Source organism: Leptosomus discolor, chromosome 4, assembly GCF_034619465.1.
Source record: "Leptosomus discolor isolate bLepDis1 chromosome 4, bLepDis1.hap2, whole genome shotgun sequence".
Classification (NCBI taxonomy): domain Eukaryota; kingdom Metazoa; phylum Chordata; class Aves; order Leptosomiformes; family Leptosomidae; genus Leptosomus; species Leptosomus discolor.
The window spans coordinates 17262455-17277531 of NC_141394.1; the positions used below are offsets into that span (position 1 = coordinate 17262455).

General features: G+C 55.5%; 1 protein-coding gene across 1 annotated transcript; it reads right to left on the reverse strand.

The window, feature by feature from the left end:
• Positions 1 to 13072: 13072 nt before the first annotated feature.
• On the reverse strand, positions 13073 to 14780 carry POU4F2 (POU class 4 homeobox 2). The gene is made up of 2 exons (XM_086464279.1): positions 14466 to 14780; positions 13073 to 14014 (listed from the first exon to the last, which is right to left on the reverse strand). The coding sequence occupies exons 1-2, from the start codon at positions 14778 to 14780 to the stop codon at positions 13073 to 13075; spliced, it is 1257 nt and encodes a 418-aa protein (XP_086320405.1).
• Positions 14781 to 15077: the final 297 nt, after the last annotated feature.

The window sequence follows — 15077 nt, forward strand, 5'->3', positions numbered from 1 at the left end:
CTAAGTCAGAATCTCACTCCCCAGCAGAAAGGCTTTGGCTCAAGACCCAAATACAAATTACAGTAAAACTGAGATTTTGAGCCTGCTGCATTTCTTTCCCATTTGCACTTTCTTCCCTCCTTTTCCTTGTACTCATTTGTTTCCTTTCTCCGCTTCTCTCAAAGTCTCCCCCCCATCTTCACAATTTTGATTAACTTTGGGTTCTGCAGAAGCTCGTTCACCTGCCCCTCACATCACCTGCCAAAAAGCTGGCATGTGCAGTTTCTTTTTTACAAGGAACCACCATTTCTTTTCTCTGATTGTCTGAAACTACTTACTAACCAGAGGTAAGTCACATCTCCAAAATCATTGTTCCGGTTTTTACATTACTAGGAAAAAAGAAACTGTTCTGTACTGCTGAGAGGTGGGTAGACTCCTTGGCTTTGTGCATATGAAAAGTGGGTAAGTTCTGTTTGTTCTTGTCTTCACAACTGTTTTCTCCAGTTTTCACGTGTCAGAAATCTTTGAGATAGCAGGATTTGCTCTGTATTACTATAGTCTGTCTACTTTGCTTCATAGCCTTCCTTCATTGTTAAGTTTGTATGCCTGACAAATGAAGACTTGATACAGATGTGAAGTAAAGATGATGAGCTATTTCTAATTAAACTTTGCTGCAAACAACTGATTTGTAAAAGTTACATTACACCCTCAAGAAAAACAAAGGTATTTAAGCCTAGAATATCACTGATCTCTGTAGACCAGCCTGCTGCTAAACACCATCCAAACTCTCCCTTTCAGAAACTCAGACCTCCGTCTTCAGGTCTGGCTGTGGGGTGCGCTAGCAGATCTGTGTATCAGAGCAGCCCGATCAGCTGTAAACTGGTAGTGCTTTTACCCAGTGTCATCCACAACTACCTCCCCATTAATTCTCTCAGCCTGGAAGCACCCTGATGTCTCCTTAATAGGGGTTAGAATTATTTATAGCAATTTACAGGTGTGCTGCTAAAGACAGAACTGTAAATCACCTCAAATGTTGTTCCATGATGAAGTGCCTCTACATTATTTAACAAATTGTCCCAACATGACTGGATGATGCACAATGGAAAAACTTGCCACAGAAATGTAATATTGAAAAGGCCACAATACTGCGTGTCTAGTTTAGATTTGTAATTGCAATTGATATTCTTCTAGCAGTTTTGTACTGCAGGAGTACTTTCAGCTTCAGAAAAGCAGAGTACTTCTAACCTGGGGGTGTCAGCAGGGCAATACAATGACTAATACCTGTGACACTGTCATACAGCTGGTGTTGCAGAGGTATTTGACACAAAAAAAAGATCAAGCTACATGTGCACGTTTTAGTTACAGCTTACTGCCTAGAGTGTAAGGTAGCGATGTTGTTTTACAGTATATGAGAGTGATTCTGCCTCCGTAGAAAGGAGACTGAGGTGTGATGAAATGCCAGCCAAAAGTGCCTACAGATACCTTAAAATGAAGAACTACACATGTTCTGAGGTGTTGATCTATTGTATTTGGCCTTAATCTGAGCACAGTGCTTTCCCAGATCGAGGAAAGGCTTTTAATTTTGAAATGAGAGGAAAGGGGAAGCACAATCTTCTTCCTCGAAAGCCTGGACTGAAAATGAACCACAGTAATCGTTATATTGGTCCTTTCTCTTGTAATTGCAGGTGGTTTTCCTCCAGATGTGCTGGGTACCATTATGTGGTAAACAGCTCCTGTTTTTCCTTTACCTGACCAAGCACAGTTTAAAGATTGTCGTACCTAAAACACACACTCGGTTGAGATCTTGCTGGGTGAGCTCTGGCACAAAACCTAATGGAGCAGCCCAGTATCAGCAGCCAGGTCAGCTGCTGATTTGCTCTGGGCAAGAAAACCAGCTCACCAACACCCATAGGTGTATTTGTAAGGGCAGAGAAGCGAAAAAGAGATCTGGAGAGGTGAAGGGAGGGCTGGTGCCGGCGCTTCTTTCCCAGGGATTCGAGGTTTGGAGGTGTATGAGTGAAAGAGTCTTTTCTAAAGGTGGGAACTGAATATCCCTGGCAATGCCTCTGTTCCTCTTTAAGGAGTAACTTTTTTTTTTCAATTTAACCTTTTGAGTTTTCTCAGTTAAATCTTAACACCAGTCAGAGCTCTCTTAAGGTCAAGTCCAAGACTTTCTATAACTATTGGTGAGGATATTTAAAATGGTGCCACAGAGGTGAAACATCTGTTTCCATGTGGATGACAGGGCTGTTTGCATTGGTGTGTGTGTCCGTCTGCAGGAGGATCTACTTAATTAAAGCCCCCCTCAGACAGCAGAGTTACGTTCAGGCTGCTGCTGCGTTGGGAGGATGAGGTCCATTGCAACAGAAGCAGTTGGGGGGCAGGAAAGGGTGAAGGAGGTACCCTGGGTGTTGAAATGTTCACCAAAGCGAGGGAGCCTGGCTTTCTCAGGGGCGGCCTGGGGGACCACAGTCCGCACAGCTGTCCCTGTCTCTATCTCTGTCTGTGCCTCCCTGGCTCAAACTGGTTTTAAAACTGTTTTAAGCCCACTTCAAGCCAATGGAACAGATAGGGTAAGGGCTTAACTGTGAATATATGCCCACAGATTTTGTGCAGTGAAGCAGCTGACAAAGGGGACAGACCCCATGTGTGTCCCACACAAGGGAAAAGGCAGAAAATCACACATGCACCAGAAAGCCTGCCCCAGGCAAGAGGGTTTATTAATGTTCCATCCTCAGGAAAAGCGTCGGTCAGAGTTTGGGCCCTATTTGACACCAGAAAACACAGCCAAAAGACCCGAATCTGAGGGAAGTTGGCTTTCGCCATTCCTCTGCTGCTCTGCCTCCTCGCTATGATACCCCTGAGGCTGAGCTTTATAAACAACTGCTGTGCTTCTACTGGAGAGATAAAGCACTTCTTGCTCTAGTTCGAGGTGAATGGGTGTTTTGTTGGGCATGTCGTACTCCCAGTATCCTGGGTGTAAGATGTTCAAGGACATTCCTTGTTCAGCTTTTTGGAGGGGCTGTCAGATGGGGCAGGTTTGGTCCCCTGGTCTGAGCACTCTCCTAGGACTTGACAGACATCTTTACAGTCTTCATCCATGTCAAACTTCTCTGTTCTCCTCTGCTGCAAGGTGGGATAGCAGCACATCCCTGACTCCTGGTGATATTGTGGGTACCAGTACAATAAATACCATGAGACACTCTGATAACACCAGAGAGAGGGGCAAAAGCACTGAATTGCCATTAAAAAACCCAGAAAGAACTGTAAAACTCTAAAAAAAAAATTTTTAAAAAGACACAAAAAACAGCCAGTCCATTGGGATGCAGTGTTAAATACACTCCCACCCACCCCCAGTGCAGTGTTCCCCTTTCTGTACGTGCACTTCCACACACTGCCTCTGCCCTCACAATTTGAACCTGTGACACGGAGAAAATGGGACTATTGCAGCACACACCAGCGTTGGAGTTTGGACCGTGTGTTTTCCTTCACAGAGCATTGCCACCTTGCACTAGAAACCTTGTAAGTGATGTGTTTTGCAAAAATATATAAATAAAGGAGTGAATGAAAATGTCATATACATAAATATGCCACAATAAGTTTAGTCTTTGGATCAAAGTGCTCAAAACGACACAGCTTTGAAACAGAAAGGTAGGAATCAAAATTACACATCCCTGCACATCAGCTCGGATGCCAGCTGTTTAACTGAGGCATACATGTCGTGGCTGATTAAATGAAAACATTTTAACAGCTGTCTAAAAAAGTAAAACCCTCTCCCCACCTTCCTGGGCCTGCCTGGTACACCATCCCCATGGGCTGCGCAGGAGAGCAGCCCCCAGCCTGTGCCTGCTCCATCTCTGCTCATCGGCACGTGAGCGGGGGCCACCGGGCACACAGGGCTGCTCCGGGCTCGTCCAAAGGATGAGCAATAAGAGCCTTGGCAAGGGCCAGACCGAGTCCTGGTGCCATTGACTTGCAAACCTGCAACTGGGCAAGAGCCCATTGGCTGACTGGCTCTAATCCAGACTATTCAATGAGTTAAAAGCAATGCTGGTTAATTCAGGGGGACAAAGCGGCTCAGCAGGTTGAGAGCAGAGGCACTGGCTTCCATATCTAAGCCAAACACAGATCGACCTCCCCAGCAGGGAAGAGGCTTTATGGAAGAGAAAAAGCTTTAGGTAAGTGGTGGGTGGTCTCTGGTGGCTGCATCCCTGCCAGCCTGCAGAACCAGCTGGGAACTGTTCTCGAGCCCTGGGGCCAAGCAGCACTGTGTGACTGGTAATTCCCGTCATCCCTTCCCCTCCCTCCCCAGAGCTGCGTGGGCACAACCAAACTGCCTGTTTGGAGCAGGTACTGTCCCCAGCCCATGGCCAAGCATTGCTTGGGAGGGTGTTTGTCGGCTCCAGCCAGCACGGCAGAGGCAACGCTGTCGGTGGCCAGGCTGATGTCCCAGTCCTGCACCCAGTCCTGCTTCGTTTCCTGGTGTAGGCACAGCCAGGAGGTGCTGACCTGTGGCACTAGCCCGAGCTCCTGGGGGGGGCTGCAGTCCGTGGCCTCCCAGAATCCCATCCCCTCAGCTATACTGGGAGGACAGTGATACTCTTCTTGCAGCACAGGTGTCGCCACAAGCCCCAGCACGGGGTTTTAATAGTGTCCTCAGCAGGGCCAGCAGCAATCTCACAGCCTGGACTGCATCAGCCGTCACCCCTCTCCAAAGGTGACCGCCCCGACCGTGGGAGGTGACTGTTTCCCCAGCCTTCCTGGGCAGACAAGGGATTAACGCAGGCGGAGAGGCAGGGATGGACATAGCGCCCATCTGCCACCCTCAGCCCACCGCTGACATCCACCTTGTGTCTGCTTATCGATGGAAGCCCAAACCGAGGGTGGTTTAAATTGCAATCAAGGGGCAGGGTAACAGGGAGCAGGCAGCCACCCCAGCCATGGTGGGTGAGCTGCAGCAATTAGCAAGGGGATCCTCCTCCACTGCTGCAATGCCCCTTCCCCATGAGGAAAGGCCAGTAGGAGAGTCTTGTGGAAGTCTTTGCATAAGGTATTTAAGCACAAGAAACTTGGAAGAGTTATGTATCAAGGCACCAGGCAAGTCCATTCACAGTAATTTTTAAAGATATTACATTTTAAGAATGTATTCTCAAAGAATCTGTCTTTCTAAAGTGAAGAACAACCAGGAAAGAAATTTTACAGCTCAGTATGTAAGGACAATTTCAAAAGGTGATGCCTTTTGCTGATTTTTTTTGCATAGCATCTGTTATGTGTAAGTATGTGTGTGTGTTTGTGTGCACCTGTGGGATGGAGGCTTTTATTATGCTAAGATTTGAGCAAACTCTCCTCATCACGTTCTTCTTTGGCCCATGGGCCTTCATGTTGCTACCCAGTGGGCACCGCCATCCATGTCGCTGCCAGAAGCCCCACCACAAGAGTCACAGCCATTACCAGGGTGGGAATGGGACCTGTACACTGCTGGACTTCCACTATTTCTGCCCACAAAATAAGGCAACAAACTGAACTGCTTTTCACTTGCTTAAAAGCTGTAACTGCTGCTGCCATAAAATGTTGTCATTGTCATAACACAAGACTTTTCCATGGCTTTCCCTCCCCATCTGGCATGGGCTGACTTGCCCAGCTATGTCCCTGTAAAATGCCCCCCCCTCCAGCTAAAAAACGTATGTTCTCCATATTAAGTTTATCCCACCGACTTCCATAGCTTTCCCTCCAAAATAATGTGGTGCCACAGGCAAGAGAAAAGCAACGAAGGCTTTGAACGAGCAGGTGGGTAAGAAAGAGCTTTCTACCATGCAATAAGCCTTTCTCGAGTCCAGCAAGCCACACACGTGTGCCCACACACACCCTGAGAGGACTTGATCCCCAAATGCCACATGCAAACGGAAAAGGAAAGCACATGCCAGCCATGTGCACGGCAGCACACTGCTGTGCTACATCTCCTGTATGTTCCTGGTGGCAATAACTATGAGCACATCTGCAAATACAATTCCTGGTGGCTCTTTGTGCCTCTCGGTTTTGCCTACACAAGGTGTCACTTTCACTTGTCGTCCTGAAGGTATTTTCCTCTTCTTCTGCCCAGGGAGCATCTGGGACCAGCGTAGTGGTGGTGGGCTCATATTGCTGGCAATGACCCTGCGATCTGCAGAAGACATGTCCCACTCTTCAGGAGCAGCCCTCTCTCATGTAGGGGCCAGGGCTGTACGCACCCCAGCCCGCACAGATGGGTCCCCCGCCACCCCGGGTTTGCTGTCCGAGAGGAGGGGAGGGCTGGATGCAGTTGTGTGGCTGCACACCCAGTCTGTCCCTGGGGCCCTGCGGTGAGGTACCCCTGAGATACAGGCCTGGCCAGGAAGCCGGTTAGAGCCCCTGGGGGGGAGTTGTGCCGGGGGCTCTGTCGGGCTGCGGCGGGGCTTGAAAGCCTGCTGGTACTTGCACACACACACACAAACACACACAGAGCCCACTCTGCCCTGGCCCCTGACCCGTATGCTCTGGGGAATGCCGGGGACGAAGGGGCCTTTTTCCGATGCGTGGTGAGAGCCCCCTCCCCACCGCGGCCCGAGCGCCGCCGGGGCAGCGGGCGCCCTTCCCCGGGGCCTCGGGGCAGGCGCTGCAGGGCTCCATGTCCCTTCCCCCGGGGGCGCCGGCCCCGCCGCCCGGCTGTCACCGCCGCCTCCTCCCCGTTATTTACATCCGTCTTTAGCAGTCTAATTACCCGCTTTATTGCTTTCGCCCGGGGGAAGCCCAAGGACGGCGGCGCAGGGGAGGACCCTCCCCGCAAGCCCCCGCCGCGCTCCGCACCGCCCGGGGGAGAGAGGGGGGACACGGCTCGGCAGGGACTTCCCCCGCACCGCCCGGGTTTCGGCGGAATTTCGGGCGCGGAGGGGCGGAGCGGGTCTCCGGAGGCGGCCGGGAGGGCCGAGGGAGCCCCCGGGGAGGTCCCGGCAGCTCGTCCTCATGGGGCGGCTTCACCGTGTTGCACCAACGCGGTCTGCGCCAGCGGAGGGAAAAAACCGGGAGAATAGATGGATTTTCAGCTGAGCAGCGGAGGTAATTTATTGGCCTTTATGCTCTTCGATGAAGCAGGGGAAGAGACGGCGGAATCGTGTCTGCACATCATTAAGTGGGTTTACTCCCCTCGGCCAAAAGAGGTTCGCCCCCGGCCCCCCGCTGCCAGGGGATACCCCGCGCCCCAGCCCCAGCGCGGAGGCGAGCCCCCGGCCAGAGCCCGGCGCCACGGTGAGGGGTCGCCGCGCTGGGGTGCCGCGCCCGCAGCCCCGGGGGGAGCCCCAGCCTCTCCCCGCTCATCCAGGTTGTCCGCGGCGCACTCGCTCTTCCAAACTCATCTAAATTACATCAATAACAGAGCGCACTCTTTAATGAGCTCTCAACTTTAAAGACTTGAAGGATATTAACAAGCCGCTTGACAAATGGTGCTTAGAAGCACATTAAAGACGCTGCTAATGGAGCGCATAATGACGGCTAATTTTCGATCAGATATAAATTAGAGCCCCAACAGTTATTTGCCTTAAGGACTTTATGTAAATGATCCCGTTCTGTATAAACGGGGAGGCGAGGCGAGGCGAGCCCTGCCGCGCTGGCGAGCGCTACCGCAGTCGGACGGGGCGCGCAGCCCCCAGCCCCGCCCGCCGCGGAAACACCGCGGGGCTACGCGGGGCACCGCGCCTGCTCCCCCCCCTGCTCCCCCTCCTCCCCCTCCGCGCCCAGCGGCACCGGCCTCACCGCCCCCCCGCCCTCGGCGCCCAAGCGGGTTTGCTGGTGCAGGAGGAGGATGAGGAAGAGGAGGAAGGCTCGTTCTGCTCCGGGGCTAGTTGCGGAGGGGAGGGGGCGGCTGTGCCCGCCGGGGAAGACGGTGTCAAACGTCCGCGGGGGCTGGGGCCGGGCCGGGCCGGGGGCCCAGCTGCGAAGCCGGCTCCTGCGCGCACCCGCACGCTCCCGGGGCTGCCTCAGCTGCCGCCCGGCGCTCCTGCAAGAGCCTTTTTTCTTCCTCTGTTGTTTTGGCTTGGGGCTCGTGTTGAGTTTTGGGACAGGTTTGGAGTTTGGTTTTTAGTTTGTTTGGGGTTTTGTTTTTGGTTTTCTCCTTGCTTTTAATTGTTTTGGCAACAAGTGCCAGCTGGGGGCCCGGCTCCGGGACAAGGGAAGGAGTAACCCACCCCAGCCCAGCGGCCGCGGCAGCCCTCGGCCCGGCCCCCGGGATGCCCCCGGCACGGAGGAGCCGTGTGAGCAGGTCAGCAACGCCCCCGCCGCAGAAAAGGGTGTCCTGGCGGTGTGTGGGAATCCACAGGGTTTCCCTGGGGAATTTTTGGCTGGTGGGTCGGGATTCTTTTTCTTCCCTCCTCGCCCCGCTTACATGCGGGGTGTCCTCCCCCCTCCAAAACCCGTATTTACCTTTGCAGGGCGCGCCGAGCCGCAGCCGAGGGGCAGGTTCCCCTCCTACTCCTCCGGGAGGGCCCAGGGGTCTCACCTGCCGAAATAACAACAACAATAAAGAGGGGAGGGGAGTGCTGTCCTCTCCAACACACGCCACCCCTACCCCCCTCCCGGTTACCGCGCCGGGACCGCAGACCCAGCGGGCTGCCCCGGGAGCAGGGCAGCTGCTGGGGTCCGCCGCCCCCCTCGGACCAGCACCCACCACCAACAACCTGAGAGGGGATTTTGGGAGAAAACCCGACGACCCTTCATCCTTCCCCGCGCCTCCCCGTGCAGGGACCCGCGGACCGGGGCGGGAAGGGGCGCGGGAGTTAGCGGGCGCGGAGGGCCCCGCCGGCGGCCGTACTCACCCGGGCGGCCCCGGGGCTGCACCTCCTGCTCTGCGCTCTCTGCCCCGGTCCATCGATTTGTTCCTAGAAAAACGCGGCGCATTCTTATAGCAGCTACGAGCAATTAATATTGCATTAACCCTATTAAAAAAAAAAAAAAAAAAAAAAAAAAAAAAAAAAGGAAAGGGAAAGGGAAAAACCCGCACCCTCTCAAGGCCATCTATTATTAACGCGAGGGTAATTGGAGACCCGAGACGTGGGTGTGTGTGTGTCGTGGGGCAAGGCAGGCAAACACAGGCGTGACAGTGTGGCGGGAAGGAAGGGGAGCCGAGGGTGGCTAATATTTAATTTCAGGTCTGTGGTTTTCTAATTCGAGATTAAAAGCAGTCACGTCTTTGAAGCCAGACACTTGGTGTAAATGTACAGTTAAAATATTCTATTCCACAGCCCCCAGACAGAGCTCTGCTACTCCCAGGCTTCATTAAATTTTAATTATCATCCCAGACTGGAGCAAGGGAAGAGGGGGAAGACTGTCCACCTAATTGCAATTGATAAAGGCAAAGAAGCCTACATCTTTTTTTTCCTCGCCGTGCACGCACAGCAGTTGTTGTTGTTGTTGTTCTAATGCGGGCAAAGCACGGCAAGGGCAGCATGAGCGTCTCCAGCTATAGATCCGCTGTTTACAAAAGACGCACGTGAAGGAAAGCCGGGCAGTGATGTATAGATGGGTGTCGAGGCCGGGGGGGGGGGTGGCGGCACATTAGCTCTTGCAGAGATCTGGCGAAAGATCAACGGAAGAGACAGGGACCCTCATTAGGGCTCGGCAGCTTATTGTCTCCCAAAACAAAGCGCGCGGGTGCCTCAGCCCTTCCCGGCCCGGGCAGCGGTGCCAGCGGCAGCAGAGGGGCTGCCCGGGTGCCCGCCCCGCGTCCCTCGGAGCCCGGGCGCCCCCCTGCCCCCCGTGTTCCCCCACTCTTTCGTGCATTTTCGTTTGTTAATAAGCTGCATGTGTAGGACGGGCAGGTACTGTGAGAAGTCGACTGATTGCCGCAGGTTTTTAATTTGGGAAACCAGACAGCAGCCTATCTCCAGGCAGTAAAAGGTAAAAAATAAAACCCAACCGCGTTTGCTTTCTAAGCAGCTTCCTATTATCACATCGCCACTTAATTTTATTTCCATTCTCTCCAAGTTAAATAGAAAGCCGAGCTCACAGGGGAGCTGCCATGTGCCTACAGACTGGGGATGTCAAGCAGAGAGACTCACTGTGCAAAGTTAATTTCAATTCCCGAGGAGGATTTCACATTCTCGCTCGCTCTGACCCACAGTAATTAGCTGAGATAACTAATGATTACTTACTTATTCCTTGTAATTATCTGGATTTAATAATTCGCTGTGTAATTTATTAATTCGCCCGTAATAGCCTTTAAGTGAATGGCTCATTTAAGAGGGCCAAGCGGCGGTTCAGGGGCTGTTCGCAGCCTGCGCCTACTGACGGTTTTGGGGGGTTCGCTGCTGCTTTCAGGGCTCCGACTCGCTCCCGCCAGACTGGCCCGCCGCACTCCGCCCCCCCCCCCCCCCCCCCCAGCCTCTTAAAACGACCCCCGCGCCCGCGGAGGTTACGCGGCAGCCCAGCCCGCGGCGGGAGCGGGGGGGGGGGGGGGGGGGGCAGGGAGGCATTTCCACACGGAGAGGGGTCTCGCAGGGGTGCGCAGGCTCCATGCAAGGACAGCGCCACCCCTTCCCAAAATGCCGCCCTGCGCCCGCGGCCCCGGCAGCGGCTGAAGGAGAAGACAAGCCGCACTGCGCGCCCGCGGAAGCCCTGCGCGCCCGTGGGGGGGATTGTACAGTACCGTTGCGGTAGCAATGGCGGTAATGACAGAGACGAGCGCTGGCCATACCGGGGGCGCGGAGGGCCGGGGGAGGGGGGAGCGCCTGTGACGGCCGGGCCGGGGGGGGCGGCGAGGCGCTGCGTCCGCGCCCGCGGAGCTACCGCCCCGGCCGTGCCAGCAGGCCGGCACCCTCCGAGTGCCCGGGCGGCTTTGAAGATGCAGCTGGAGCTGGTGGTTGGGCGGAAATATGAATATTTAATAGCGGTTCGTGAATGATCTCCTCTCCCCCCTCCCCGCCCGCCGCCGTCGGGTTTCCCCGGCTGTTGTGAGCGCCACGCGGGGAAATCACTTTTTTCTTCGTTTTTTTCTTCCCCCTTTTTTTTTTTTTCTCGGGTGTGCGTGCGTGGCACCTTGAGTCCCCCGCGCCGGGAGGCAGAGCGGCTCGGGCAGCGGGGGTTCGGCGGGGGCACTCTCCACCCCCCTGCACCCCCCCCCTCACAATCACGGCCGCGCACACGGTCACCCGCGACCGCCGCTGGGCGGGCGGGGCGGGGCGGGGCGGGGCGCGGGAAGGAGCGGAGCTGTCCGTGGTGCTGCCGCCGGCACCCCCCGGGCCACCCCTCCCCACCCTCCCCGCCCCCGCTCGCCCCGGGGGCCGAAGCCGGGCAGGGGCAGGGGGGTGCGAAACCCCGGGTGCCGCGGCCCGGGGGCGGAGCTGGGTTCGGGCAGGGGCTTGCGGTGGGAAACAAGAAGCGGCAAAGGCGCTTTGCCAATAAAACGTTAAAAATCCTTTTTTCTTTTTTTTTAATGAAAGACGATTTAACAACATTTAAAAATAACTTAGTACATTACTAGAATAAATAAACCTCCTATTAACCAAAAAAAACCAAAACCAAAACCAAAACCAAAAACAAAAACAAAACAAAACAAAAAACAAACCCCAAAACAAAACCCAACGAAATCGGCTCATGTACAGAACTTAAGACTTCAAACAGTCTCGGATAGAACAGCGATACAGCGGAATCTGTAAGAATATATCTATATGTGCGTCAACGCCAATGAAATATTTACAATACATACAGGTACCCAACCGAGTACCCTCGTTTTATTGTTGTTGTTCCAAAAGAAATGTACCAAACCGTTTGTGAATTTACAAGCAGTGCAGCCTCGCTCGCTCGCTCCCTTTCCTACAAATTTTAATTTGGTTTTTCTACAAACAGACCTCCAAAAGGGACTTTCCTCTGTGGAAAAGTATTGCAATTAAAGGTAATAAATAACCGACCGACCGATCAAATAAATAAATAAATAAGCAATCGGATAGATAGATAAATAACCGAGCCGGTCTGAACACCGTCGCGATACAGCTTTGAAATCGAGAAAGGCGGATATTGTGCTGGCAAGAAACCCGAAGCGACAACACCCCCCCACATACACACACGCTAGTACCTACTCGGCCACGTCCTTTCTCGCTTCGGGAGCAGAGTGTAGTGGGGACAATGTGGGAATCCCCATTAAATATGTAACGCGGTAAACAAATACCTCGGACAGTGAATCAGGCTACACAAATAATGTAGGACATCTACTATAGGGTGCCGACGCCGTACGAATAAGAATACTCGCCAGAGAAATACCTTAGGTTCAGGTGACAATTTACAGATGGCCAAAAGGGACGTTCAGAAGAAGAGAAAAGCTCACGTTCATAAATCCTACCAACACAAAATATTTGATTCTCACTATCCATTTTTTTTTTTACTTTTGTCAAGACTTAGATTAAAGAGGTGTAATTAATTAGAATGAGCACAAAATGAAGTTGCTAGAGAGATAAATTAATAATTTACAAGGGGTTGTTTGGCAGTAATCTAATAATAGCTTTTGAAGACCAGTGAACACAGCAGGATCAGCTCTTTCCCTAAGCGTTATAACTTCAGAGAAGGAAAAGGATAATAACCACAGTAAAAATATATATATATTTATATATTTATAATACGCAGTGTAAACGCAGAAAAACCTGCCATCTGTTTTTTTTTTTTTTTTCTAATCATTATTATTATTTAAATCAAAATACTTTTGAGACGTCTCTCGCGGCGCAAGCCTCAACTCTAGATTCAAGTTTGGGTCCCGAGAAAGCCATGGCATCGCGGACACGCCGCTGCGAAGGGCACCTTTCGCGCTTGCACCCAGGCGAAGTCTGTTAAGAATAAAAACCAGCGGTACTTGCCGGGGCGGGTCCGGGCGGCGGCTCCGCGGGGCAGCTCCCCCCGAAAGTTGGGCGCGGGGCGGGCGGTGGGGCGGGCTGGGGGCTGTGGGACGGTTTGTTGGGGGTGGTTGGGTGGTTTTTTTCCCTCCTTTCCTTTTTTTTTTTTTTTTTTTTTTTTTTTTTTTTTTTTTCCTGTGTTGTCGTTTGGTTGATTTCGATTTTTTTGACGATGATGGTGGTGGTGGCGGCTCTCCGCCGCCCCCGGCTCAGATGCCGGCCGAGTACTTCATGCGCTTCTGCTTCTGGCGCTGGTTGCAGAACCAGACACGGACCACGTTCTTCTTGAGGTCCAGCTTCTCGGCGATGGCGGCGATCTTCTCGGAGGAGGGCCGCGGCTGGAGGGCGAAGTAGGCCTCCAGCGAGCGCTTCTCGGGGGCGGCGATGGAGGTCCGCTTGCGCTTCTTCTCCGCGCCGCTGAAGAGCTCGGGCTTGGCCAGCTTCTCGCGGTGGGACTTCTCGGCCTCCTCCAGCCAGGCCTGCAGGATGGGCTTGAGGGCGATCATGTTGTTGTGGGAGAGGGTGAGGGACTCGAAGCGGCAGATGGTGCTCTGGCTGAGGGAGCCCACCCCCGGGATCTTCAGGTTGGCCAGCGCCGAGCCCACGTCGGCCTGGGTCACCCCCAGCTTGATGCGGCGCTGCTTGAAGCGCTCGGCGAAGGCCTCCAAATCGCGGGGGTCGGCGTCCACGTCGCTCATGCAGCCCATGTGGGCCGGCAGCCCGTGGGCGTGGGCCATGCCCAGTGCCGCCGGGTGCATGGGGTTCATGCCGGCCATGTGGGGAGCGTGGCCCGGCGTGGAGACCACAGCGCCGTCGGGGGCCGCCATGGCCCCCAGCGCCAGCCCCGGCGTCAGATGCTCCAAGAGTTCCCCCTCCAGCGCCTGGTGGGGCTGGTGGTGGTGGTGGTGGTGGTGGTGATGGTGGTGGTGGGTGCCCGACAGGGCGGACGGGTGGGAAATGGGCACCGAGGAGGAGGAGGCGGCCGAGGTGCAGGGGATGGTGTTCATGGTGTGGTAGGTGGCGTCCGGCTTGAAGGGGCTGTGGTGCGGCGGGTGGTGGTGGTGGCTCTTGCTCGGGGAGACGATGTCCACCGCTGCCAGGGCTTCGGCGCGGGCCAGCAGGCTCTCGTCCAGACCGCCGAATATATTGCTCTGCAATTGCAAATAGAAGGCACACATAACGCTCAGCAGGGAATTCGCCTCCCCGCGCACTCCGCCGTGCCACTAAAACCTTCCCAGCATGTTAAAAGAGAAATCCTGGAGAAGGGGGGGGGGGGGGGGGGGGTAGGGGGGGAGAGGAGAGGAGAGGAGCAGAGGGAGCGAGCGGGGCGAGGGAGCGGGCGCGGCGCGCAGCCACTCGCAAGGAGGCAGCCGGCGGCGGGCGGACGGACGGACGGACGGACGGACACACGCATCAGCCGCACGCAGCATCCCAGGTCATAAAAATTAATACGGGCGGCAAGAGCCGCCGCATGCATAAGTTGGGCGAGCGCCCGGCGGCGCCGGGTGATTTGCTGCGCGGCCATGAAAAAATCATCAGGCGGATCCGGGGGGCCGCCGAGGGGCTCCCCTTAAAGCGGGGCGGCGGGCTCCGGGCACCTACCGGAGGGGCGGGCAGGCAGGCCCGCCGCATCGCCTCCGCGCCGCCGCCGCCGCCGCCGGGGCCGGAGCCCGAGCCGGAGCCGGAGCCGCCGCTGCCGGAGCCGGAGCCCGAGCCGGAGCCGGAGCCGCGTCCGGCGGAGCCGCCGGTGCCGGTGCTGCTGGGGGAGCTGGCGGCGGGGGCGGCGGCGCCGGCAGAGGGGCAGGGCGAGGCGGTGTGCAGGGCCGAGTACTTGGTTTCGTGGAGGCCGCCGCTGCTGCCACCGCCGCCGCCGTGGGGGAGGCCGAAGGGCTGCTTGCTGCTCAGGGACATCATCATGGTGCTCGCCGCCGCCGCGGCCCGGCCCGCCGGCGGGCGGCCGCCGGAGGAGGGCAGCGGCGCGGGGCCGGGGGCCCGGACCCCCCGGAAAAGCCACAGGAGCCCCGGCCGCCCCCCCGCGCACCGACCCCCCCGGAAAAAAAAAAAAAAAAAATCCCACTCGCCCCCCAGCCGGCTGCCCGAGCCCCGCCGGGGAGGACGCGGCCAGGAAAGGCGGCTCCGGCGAGCCGGGGATGCGCGGGGGATGCGCGGGGGATACGCGGGCTGCCTCCTGCCCGCCCGCCCTCCGCCCGGGCG